Source organism: Pelobates fuscus, chromosome 2 (assembly GCF_036172605.1).
Source record: "Pelobates fuscus isolate aPelFus1 chromosome 2, aPelFus1.pri, whole genome shotgun sequence".
NCBI classification, from domain to species: Eukaryota; Metazoa; Chordata; class Amphibia; order Anura; family Pelobatidae; genus Pelobates; species Pelobates fuscus.
In genome coordinates this window covers 249,489,779-249,500,379 of record NC_086318.1, presented here as the reverse complement: position 1 = coordinate 249,500,379, position 10,601 = coordinate 249,489,779, and the positions used below count along the sequence as shown (strand labels likewise).

Here is a 10,601-nt window from a genome sequence, read left to right as displayed (position 1 = left end):
GTTTTCTTATAGCTGCATCCTTTGAGTTTCCCTCAAACACCATCTCCATCAGATACATGATGCTTGGGAGGTATGACTCTTTTAATGTTTTTGGTCGATAAGATTCTGTAATTAGGCCCATCATAATTGTCAGCACCAGGCCCACTGGGCTCTTAATCCGGCCCTGCCATCCACGTATTTGGTGCCTAACCATTATTGCAACATTTTTACACTCATGTATTTAGCTCTTTAGCTAAAGATACTGTTGCATTGAATTATAAAACTCTCTAAGATTGATTACAACCCAATTCAATATATCTGACTAATAGCTATATTTCACAAAACCGCTCTCTTATCACTTTGCATTTCACAAAACCATGCTTTATCATTTTGCAAGTGTCTGCCGGACAGTGAGCATTCTAGTACCTACAACATATCACTTTGCACTAGTGCAAATGTGTTAAATTGTTATATATATTTTAGCACAGTCATGACTTATTAAAAGTTAAGTTTTCTTTATAGTGATTTTACCATTATAGAATTCGATTTCTATGTACTTATTGTTGCATCCTCCATTTTATTTTATGGTTGGCATTGTCACTTACAGTATAACTCCACATGCAGCCAGGAGAGGAGTTACAAATATAATAATAAAAATAAGAAATTGTTCCATTAAGAACAATTTGTGTTATTAAAATCTGCACTTTCTGTAATTTGAAGAAAAATAAAGGACACACTCTTTACACATAAAACACTGTAGCAAACTGACCCATTAAGTATGACCCATTAAGTGTCCTATTCCTTACAGCCATTTGAGTGACGGTTTCACAGAAGGGGGGAAGATGGATAAAAACAGCACACATCCATTCTCACACAAAAAAGACAAGTTAACATACACAGTTAAAGTAAACACCATATATCAGAATGCTGGTGGAAATGAAAAGTTCAGTGAAATAAAAAAGTGTAGTTTTCAGCTTGCCTCATGAAAACACCTGTTATACAGTAATTTACCATTTATTTAATAGGTTGGTGACATTCCTGATGCAGACATCAAGCCCCCTGAAAATGTACTTTTTGTTTGCAAGTTAAATCCTGTTACAACAGACGAAGATTTAGAGATTATATTTTCAAGATTTGGACAAATAAAGAGGTATATTTTTTTTAATTTCATCTTTATTTCATATGTATTGGATGCCATGTTAGCCAAATCATAGTACTAAGAGATGTACTGCTAACTTGCCATATTGGTAGTGATTAATATGTTTTGTAACTTATCTATTTTTTTCCACTTTTCTCCTACCTAGATGTCTTTTTTTTGTGATGTTAAATTAATACATATAATCTGTGTGCCATGCAGAAATACAGTACACTATAGATATATAGATATCTACATAGTTTTGAACAAAGGATGTTACAAGGCGATTGATAGATGTTTAACAGAGGATTTTGCTGCTGTACTTGGGAAGAGAAAGAGTTCTTTAGATAAAGGCAGAGTTGGGAAGAGAGAGTGTGTGACTAACACAACAAAACTTCTAGTGTAAAAGGATATTTGTGATGAAGACAACATCTTCATCATCGTACTTACCATCATATTTAGAACTACAGATAGCTGGTTAATATATAATTCTTTGACTCACAGGGCAGGCTGGCAATATCCCCTGATCTTTTTTTTTTTTTTTTTTTTTTTCTTCAAAGAACAGTTTTACATTTTAGAGCAAGCTGTACATTGGATTTAGTGCTTCTTTATGAGAAGCTTTGGATTAGCTGAGCTTGGCCCATGCGCAAACCATAGGCCTTCAGTGTTTCCTTGTGTCAGCATGCATTATTATACCATGGGTGGGTTCTACAGCAAGGAAGAAACTCTACCGCCACTGATTTATAAGTTCGCTTTATAGCTTTTTTTTTCCAACTTTTAATCACACCACCCAGGACATTTTAAAATACATTGCTATTTCCAGATCACAGTATGACATGCAATTTATGTATCCAAAGTAGTTCAAGTTCATTTCTGGAGTTGAAAATTGGGAACTACTTTGAACTTTTGGAATAATTTTTTGTTCATTGTTTTTTCCAGTATGTGAAAATAATTTTATACATATTAACATTATTTTAGCTGTGAAATCATTCGAGACTGGAAGACTGGAGAGTCGCTTTGTTATGCTTTTATTGAGTTTGAAAAGGTATGGATTTATATTATATAAGCAAACTAAATACATGTTTGACTGCTTTGTACTTGTTTACCTCATCAACAACTATAGTAATCACTGTAGCAGCCTTCTGCTTCCTGCTCCACGATATTACTCCTCTGGCAAAAAAGATGAAACTTCTTGCAATGTTGCTATTCAGTCACTCAGCTAAAGTCCTCTAACACACTGTTAAAACATCTGCAGGTAAAGTGCCTGGCATTTACTACAACTAAATATGTTCTAAACTCTATAGGAATTAGGCAGTTTGGCAGTCTTTTGTATAGTCTAAACTCTCGCATAGCAAACGTAACCTTTAAGTGGTCATATGGCAAGAAAGCCGGCTTGGTGAAACCACTGGTTACATATAGGGCTTGCAACTGCGACCAGGCCAGTCACTCAAGGGGGCCCGGCCGCCCTTCAGACCTCTGTGACCGGGTGCCCGCCATCATAATTTGCGGCCCTGGCCCGCGAGGCAAACCACCGGTGCCAATCGGGTAGCCCATGCTGTCACCAGATGGGTATGGATTTTCAGGGGGCCTGGTCAGCGCTGCAGCGCGTTAACAGCGCGTTAACAGCGCGACCGGGCTCCCTGAGATGAGATCATCACACGCTGAGGAGGAAGTGACTCCCTGTCACTCCTCCCAGCTATCACTGAGAGCCGTGCGGGAGGAAGCAAAGGGAGTCAGTGACTCCCATCAACCTGAGCCACCACTGGACCCCAGGGAAAGTCACCCTCCTGCACTTAAAAGGTAGGAAACAAGAGGGTGACTTAAATATTATGTGTGTTTGTATGTATGTATGTGTCTGTATGTGTCAGTCTATCTGTCTGTGTGTGTGTCTGTCTGTTTTTATGTATGCATGTGTCTTGTCTGTATGTATGTGTTTGTATGTATGCTTGTCGGGTGGGGAGTTAGAGGCGGGGGGGAATAGATTTGTTTCTCACCGGGGCCCCATGGGTTGTGTGTACGCCACTGGGTGTAACCCTTTTTAAGGAGGCAAGGTTATTATGCAGCATTCTGCAGACTCATGATCAAGGGGAAAGGGTGCTAATACACTCCTGCGTTCAGGCAAACACTGACCGTCTACATGCAGGCAACACCACAAACACACACTGACACTCCTCATATATTTGAGGTGGCAAATAAGGTCTGCTAGTAGGTTATGACTTTACATTTTGAGCATTTATGCATTGTGTATATTTACTGGTGAGGTTTTTGACACAATGTAGAGACTAAATTTGTTTACTTACATACTGCTGACCTCATCCATACTTTTTCTAGGTGATATGTCCACTTTAATAAACCTACTTTTGTGCAATATGATACAAGGTGAATATGTTTCAACATGTACTAGTTAAAGGGTTACTCCAACCAACATGACCACTTCTGTTTTTTGAAGAGATCATGGTGGTAGGAGTCTGAATGTGCAGTGTTTCTGCTTGAAACACTGCACTTCTATAGTTATTGTTAAGTGTGTGCCAGGGGCAAGTTGCACCCCCAGCACACACCACTTCAGTAGCCCTGGGCTACATATCAATGCATGACTGTCAATTCTGTGCATATTTTATGTCTGTAATCAGTGCTCAATGCACACTGCCTTTTGATTTAACTGCTTATCCTTTGCAGGCAGAGCTGGACATTAACCTTAGGGCAGAGGGACACTATAGTGTTAAGAAAATACAGTTTTGTATTCCTAACGCTATAGTGTTCTTTTAAAAAAAATGGATCCTGCTTTAAAATACTGTTCAGGAGGTTGCACAATAATGATGTAGAGTTTTTAGAGTTAAGTATTTATTTTAATAACTTAAAATGTTTGTGTTTGTAAAAATAATTAATTGATTATACACTTATTTAGGAAGAAGATTGCGAGAAGGCTTACTTTAAGATGGATAATGTGCTGATTGATGACCGTAGGATACATGTTGATTTTAGCCAGTCAGTAGCTAAAGTAAAATGGAAAGGAAAAGGTACTGTTTGCATTGCTTAACACTCCAATATCAATTTCCAGTATGCCATTTTCTCTATGCTGTACATATCTTGAATATAATGTGGAACATTCCATAATCACTAAAATGCTGAAAGATATTCACAATTTTTTTAATTTATTTTGTACTCTATATTGATCTTTTTCTTCTAATAGAATGTGTTTTAATGCAGGTGGAAAGTACACAAAAGATGATTTTAAAGAATACGAGAAAGATGCTGAAAAGCAATCTAAGCTTGCGCTGAAAGATAAAGCCAAACCTAAACAAGAGTATCCTTTAAAAAAAAAAAAAAAAAAAGGCAGCAACATATTTAATAGTTCTATTCTCTTCACTGTGAATAGCAGAGAGGAAGTGAGCAGTGTGTGGGAGGTAGCTGTATCGCTTTGACTGTCGTTAGTTCGTGCACATTTATGTCATTTATGTAAGCATGTTGTTTATCAAATGAGTCACTTTCACAGTTATGAGTGTGGTTACTTAGAATGTGTTAACGTGGGCCTTTGTGAGGGGTTGGCTAACTTTGTGTGTTGCCTGACTCCTTAAGTTTGGCCCCTTAATTTTTTTATTTATTTTTTTTGGTTCCTAATTTTTATAAAAAACTATTTGTCCTCATGTATGCAATCCTCAATATGAGTTACATAGGGAGCAGGAAGAACACTTTAGAAGAGTATATTTTTTTCAATTAATACATTTGCTATCTGATTTTATATTTGCTTCTAGATATTACCTCTATAAATAATGTACACTTGTACATAACCGGTCCACTTTATTCAATTTTGTTTATTTTTGCTGTGCATAAAAAGAATACAGTTTTTAGCTTGCAAGGCCACAACAGCTTTCACAAGTGCAATGGAATACATAGGAGAATAATTGCATGACTTTTACAGATTTTGCACATACTACTATTGTAAAATATGATGTTGCGTGGCATTTCTAGGATATAGCACAATTTTATAGTATAGTAGAGATAAGAGGATAGGAACACGTCTAGTCAGGTCTGTCTAGCCAAAAATAAGGATACAGGCTAGGTGCAAACATATATAAGTGGGTTAAATAGCTAGAAGACATGCCATGCTAAGTAATATATGGGTAAACATGCTGAACTACAAACATGCAAAATACCGCTTGCTATATAGACATAGAGATTGCTACATAAAAATAAGCATTCTTATAAGAGCAACCAGAGGTAACCACTGGAACCATGCTAACACTAGCACCCTGCATTACAAAAGGTAGGTCATGAGAGGGCAAGTAAGTAGGATAGTAGAAGCAAGGAATCATGTTTGAGTGTAGAATAAAGAACGTTAAACATGCTCTTTGGGTTCTAGCTCGCATCATTGGGATCTTGGGCATATATTTAGATTTGGGTCATCCACCGGAAAATAAAGTGTTCGGCGTCTGGAAATCAGGTTGTCTCTCATTTACCCAACTCCCTGGCTGGGGACAGGTCCACTTTAAAACAAAACAAAAAAATAGCTAGACTTCTTAACAAATTATCCTAGCAACAAGTATGAACTGGTGTTGGATGAGGATCTTGAGCAATCAGGAAGTAATAGACAGCCAAGCACTAAACACAAAAAAGAAAAGAAACGTCATCAACACTATTCTGATGATGAAGATGAAAGACGAATAAAAAAATCCAAGGTATTCCTTATTCATTTATTATTATTATTATTATTTATTACTGGTATTTATAAAGCGCCAACAGATTCTGCAGTGCTGTACAATTAGTGTAGAACGTACAATATACATAGACAAATACAAGAGGTAGAGAGAGCCCTGCCCGTAAGCTGATGTCTAGCCATTGGAGCTCTTTTATACAAAGTGCTTAGATAGATGGCCCGTGAGCTTACAATCTAAAGGATACAGTGGGGAATTGAGACAGAAGGTAGCAGGGGAAATTTTGAGGTGATGGTTAAAAGAGTTAACAGAGAGAAGCAGCTATTGGTAAATTGTAAAGGGAATGACAAGGTAATTGAGTGAGAATCTCAAACAGCTGGAGGAGCAGGCTATATATTTGGGGGGGGGGGGGGGGAGAACCTGGGTGGGCGGGATAAATCATTAAATAATTATCCTTATTTGCATGTGGGGGAAAAAAGTTGGTCCCTGCTAAACACCGTTGCAAGTTTTGATTTCAGTTGTTGCAGTCCTCCACAATGTAGATAAGATACTTGTTCTATAAAGATTTTTCTTGTCATTAACAACTTATGTAAGTTGGAAATCCCAGTAAACCATAGCAATGAAATATAGAAACATAGAATGTGACGGCAGATAAGAACCATTCGGCCCATCTAGTCTGCCCAATTTTCTAAATACTTTCATTAGTCCCTGGCCTTATCTTATAGTTAGGATAACCTTATGCCTATCCCACGCATGCTTAAACTCCTTTACCGTGTTAACCTCTACCACTTCAGCTGGAAGGCTATTCCATGCATCCACTACCCTCTCAGTAAAGTAATACTTCCTGATATTATTTTTAAACCTTTGTCCCTCTAATTTAAGACTATGCCCTCTTGTTATGGTAGTTTTTCTTCTTTTAAATATAGTCTCCTCCTTTACTGTGTTGATTCCCTTTATATATTTAAATGTTTCTATCATATCCCCCCTGTCTCGTCTTTCCTCCAAGCTATACATGTTAAGATCCTTTAACCTTTCCTGGTAAGTTTTTTTTTTTTTTTTTTTTCGCTTTTTTAATTACTCTTTTTTAATTACCTACAGTGGCTACATACAGATAGTCACTCATTTGCCGATCACAAGAAACCTGGCCAATGAATAATCAACTTTAAACAGATACCAAACAGATGATTACTTTTGCACAATCTCATAGAATCATCTGTTTTTTTTACTCTTTTAAATGCTGACTAATATAAAGTTTTATCCTGCAATCCATGAACCAGTTTAGTAGCCCTTCTCTGAACTCTCTCTAAGGTATCAATATCCTTCTGAAGATACGGTCTCCAGTACTGCGTACAATACTCCAAGTGAGGTCTCACCAGTGTTCTGTACTATGGCATGAGCACTTCCCTCTTTCTACTGCTAATACCTCTCCCTATACAACCAAGCATTCTGCTTGCATTTCCTGCTGCTCTATTACATTGTCTGCCTACCTTTAAGTCATCAGAAATAATCACCCCTAAATCCCTTTCCTCTGATGTTGAGATTAGGACTCTATCAAATATTCTGTACTCTGCCCTTGGGTTTTTATGTCCAAGCACTTATCCACATTAAATGTCAGTTGCCACAACTCTGACCATTTTCTAGTTTACCTAAATCATTAGCCATTTGGCTTATCCCTCCTGGAACATCAACCCTGTTACATATCTTAGTATCATCAGCAAAAATACATACCTTACCATCAAGACCGTCTGCAATATCACTAATAAAATATTAAAGAGAATGGGTCCAAGTACAGATCCCTGAGGTACCCCACTGGTGACAAGCCCAAGCTTCGAATATACTCCATTGACTACAACCCTCTGTTGCCTGTCACTCAGGCACTGCCTTACCCATTCAACAATATTGGAATCCAATCTTAAATATTTCAGTTTATTGATAAGCTTTCTATGTGCAACAGTGTCAAAAGCCGTACTGAAATCTAGGTAAGCAATGTCTACTGCACCACCCTGATCTATAATTTTAGTTACCCAATCAAAAAAATCAATAAGATTAGTTTGGCATGATCTCCCTGAAGTAAATCCATGTTGTCTCTGATCTTGAAATCCGTTTTTAGATGTTCAACAATCCTATCCTTTAACATGGTTTCCATCACTTTCCCCACTACTGAAGTAAAGCTTACTGGCCTATAGTTGCCTGACTCCTCCCTATTACCTTTCTTGTGAATAGGCACAACATTCGCCAACTTCCAATCTTCTGGGACTAAGTCTACCAGATCCTACAGTAATCCATCTGCCATTACTAGTTCGTCTCTGCAGCATTGGCTTTGCAGCAGTTCCAGCCTGATTATGTTTACCAGATCATTTACAAATCTCAGACTTCAAAAATACAATCTCATGCCGCAATATAGAGAACTGTCTACAGATTAGACAGCATCCAAATCTCCAAAAAGTGGAACGTTAAACAAATGCATAACAACTATTACACTGGACTAAGTCTGCCATTTCAATTAGGTGAATAATTTAAATCAAACAAATCTTAACTTTTTGTTAATCCTCCTGAATACCTCAGATTACCTCCAGGTTATCTCCAGAATATCTCTAACCACACTTAGAAGCAACACTCTCCAGAATATCTCCAACCACACTTAGAAGCAACACTCTCCAGAATATCTCCAACCACACTTAGAAGCAACACTCTCCAGAATATCTCCAACCACACTTAGAAGCAACACTCTCCAGAATATCTCCAACCACACTTAGAAGCAACACTTAGATGAAGCAACCAAGCTCTATTAGTCAAGCTAATGACAACAACCTTTATATAACTCCTAATCACCACCCACTAGGAATGTTTAACACCTGGGTAGGCCTCTGGTTATTTGCTCACAATAGCTAATTAGACCGCAACCAATAGCAAGTAGCTAACTAATCAAATCAAATGCCTTGTAATTACCAACAGGAAATCAAACCTTGTGCAGTCAGTAACCTTTTCCTACAGATGAATCTTACCTGCAACAGTAGAAAAGAAAAACTCTTAGCAAAACTCTCTAGAATATCTCCAACCACATTTAGAAGCAACACTTAGATGAAGCAACCAAGCTATATTATGGGGACCACAGCATGCAAGAGAGAACCTTTCTCTACATGCAGCAAGGATATTGATTTTTTTGATTAACTGAAAACAAGAAACGGAACATTTGGATGCTTGATTTGCAAATGTTCATTGAAATCTGTGTTAAACAAAAACAAATAAAACTGTATTCTTGGTAATCCTATGAAGGTTTTTCTAAAACCCAAAATGCTGTTTATATCTTGAACTAAAGGGAGTTAAGTGAAACATATATTCTGACTAAGTAATATATGGCTAAACATGCTGAACGAAAGTGTGGTAAAACTGAAATATGTGTAGATTTACATTGCTAAGATTTTTTTTTTTTGTGCTATAGGATTCTGAAAAGGATGTACGCCAACGTAGATACGAGGAAGACTACTGTCGAGAGAAAAGGAGGAGTGACAAGAAGGACACTCGAAAGAGCCGTAGTCGGTCTCGAGAGCGCAGCAGCTATTACAGCTCCAAAGAGAAGTTCAGAGAACCAAGAGAGAAGGAAAGAGAACGAAAGAGAGACCGCAGCCCAAAGAAGTTCGAGTCTTCTAAATACAGAGAGAAAGATTGAGCAATATATTTGTATTCAAAATAATTTCTGTTAAGGAACATATTGGTGCATATGTTTTATGAGCAGTATGTTTCAAAACACATCGAAAAAATGAGGATTATCATTACTTGTTGCAGTGTATATGTACGTATGCAGTTTTCTTTCTTGGAAAGACCGTGCATAACAGACACATTCTGTTATATTTGTAATTTGTGACCTAACTTCCTACTTAATATCATTTTGACATACGGTAAAAATGGCGCAATTACATTTGTATTTCATGCAATTTTATAACAAAACTATAGACATATTTTGTAATTATCATGAATATATGGATATTTCCTCTTGTTTTTCATAATAAAAAAGTAAACCTACAGTGTGTTGCAGAGGTTCAAATATTAAGTGAGAACACTGGATGCACTTTAGGCACCATTGAGTTAAGTAGTATAAATAGAGAAAGTATACGGTATAAACAATGAAAACAAGTGTGGTAGCTGAAGTGCTACAAACCACCTGAGTGGGAAAACCCCTCACACCACTCAATATAACATAAATGAATACATACAAAGGATGGTAAATCACACTTCCGGATATGTCTGTAAAAAATAAATATAACACACACAATAGTGTAATAGAGTTTGTATAGCTGAACAGTGCAGAATTCTCAAATGAGGTACTCACAAACGTGGAGCCAATGACGTGTGGCTCTCACTGGTATCGCCTTGGGACGTTTTTTGGGAAGGATGTCCCTCTCCTGACTGGCTCTCTCCTCCCACTTGATTTCCAAATGATTTCCAGATGGGTAAAAGTTGTCAATTTCCCAGGAAAAATATATAGGTAAATCAAGCTCTTAAATGTATAGAGAGTGGCATAAATAGCCAATTAATTTATTTGTTAAAAAGCAGATTATAAAAACACTCAATGTAAAAATAACATATAAAATAATGCAAAGCTTTTAGCTAAAAACTGCTAAAAGAATAAATAGCCCAATGGCCAAAAAGTCCGAAACGCGTTTCGCCCCTGTGTGGGGCTTTGTCAATCGGTAATGCAGTCCAAAATCTTCTCTGGCGGCTTTTTCTTCCATTGCGTCCTTTTACTTCCGGGTTCCGGCTGGATTTCGTTGTGGAACGCACTGTGCGTTCCAAATCACTTCCGGGTTCGGGGTTTTTTCCATTTGGAACGCATT

The 10,601-nt window shown here is 37.4% G+C and overlaps 1 protein-coding gene across 1 annotated transcript in view; it reads left to right on the top strand.

Moving 5' to 3' along the window:
- PPIL4 (peptidylprolyl isomerase like 4) overlaps window positions 1-9,789 on the top strand; it is a 77,721-nt gene extending 67,932 nt beyond the window's left edge. The window contains exons 8-13 of the mRNA XM_063443334.1: window positions 1,005-1,129; window positions 2,093-2,159; window positions 4,020-4,131; window positions 4,322-4,418; window positions 5,649-5,790; window positions 9,209-9,789. Of these exons, the coding sequence (XP_063299404.1) occupies window positions 1,005-1,129; window positions 2,093-2,159; window positions 4,020-4,131; window positions 4,322-4,418; window positions 5,649-5,790; window positions 9,209-9,436 (771 nt within the window). The 3' untranslated portion in view covers window positions 9,437-9,789. The remainder of the gene's footprint in view (window positions 1-1,004; window positions 1,130-2,092; window positions 2,160-4,019; window positions 4,132-4,321; window positions 4,419-5,648; window positions 5,791-9,208) is intronic.
- The last annotated feature ends 812 nt before the right edge of the window (window positions 9,790-10,601 follow it).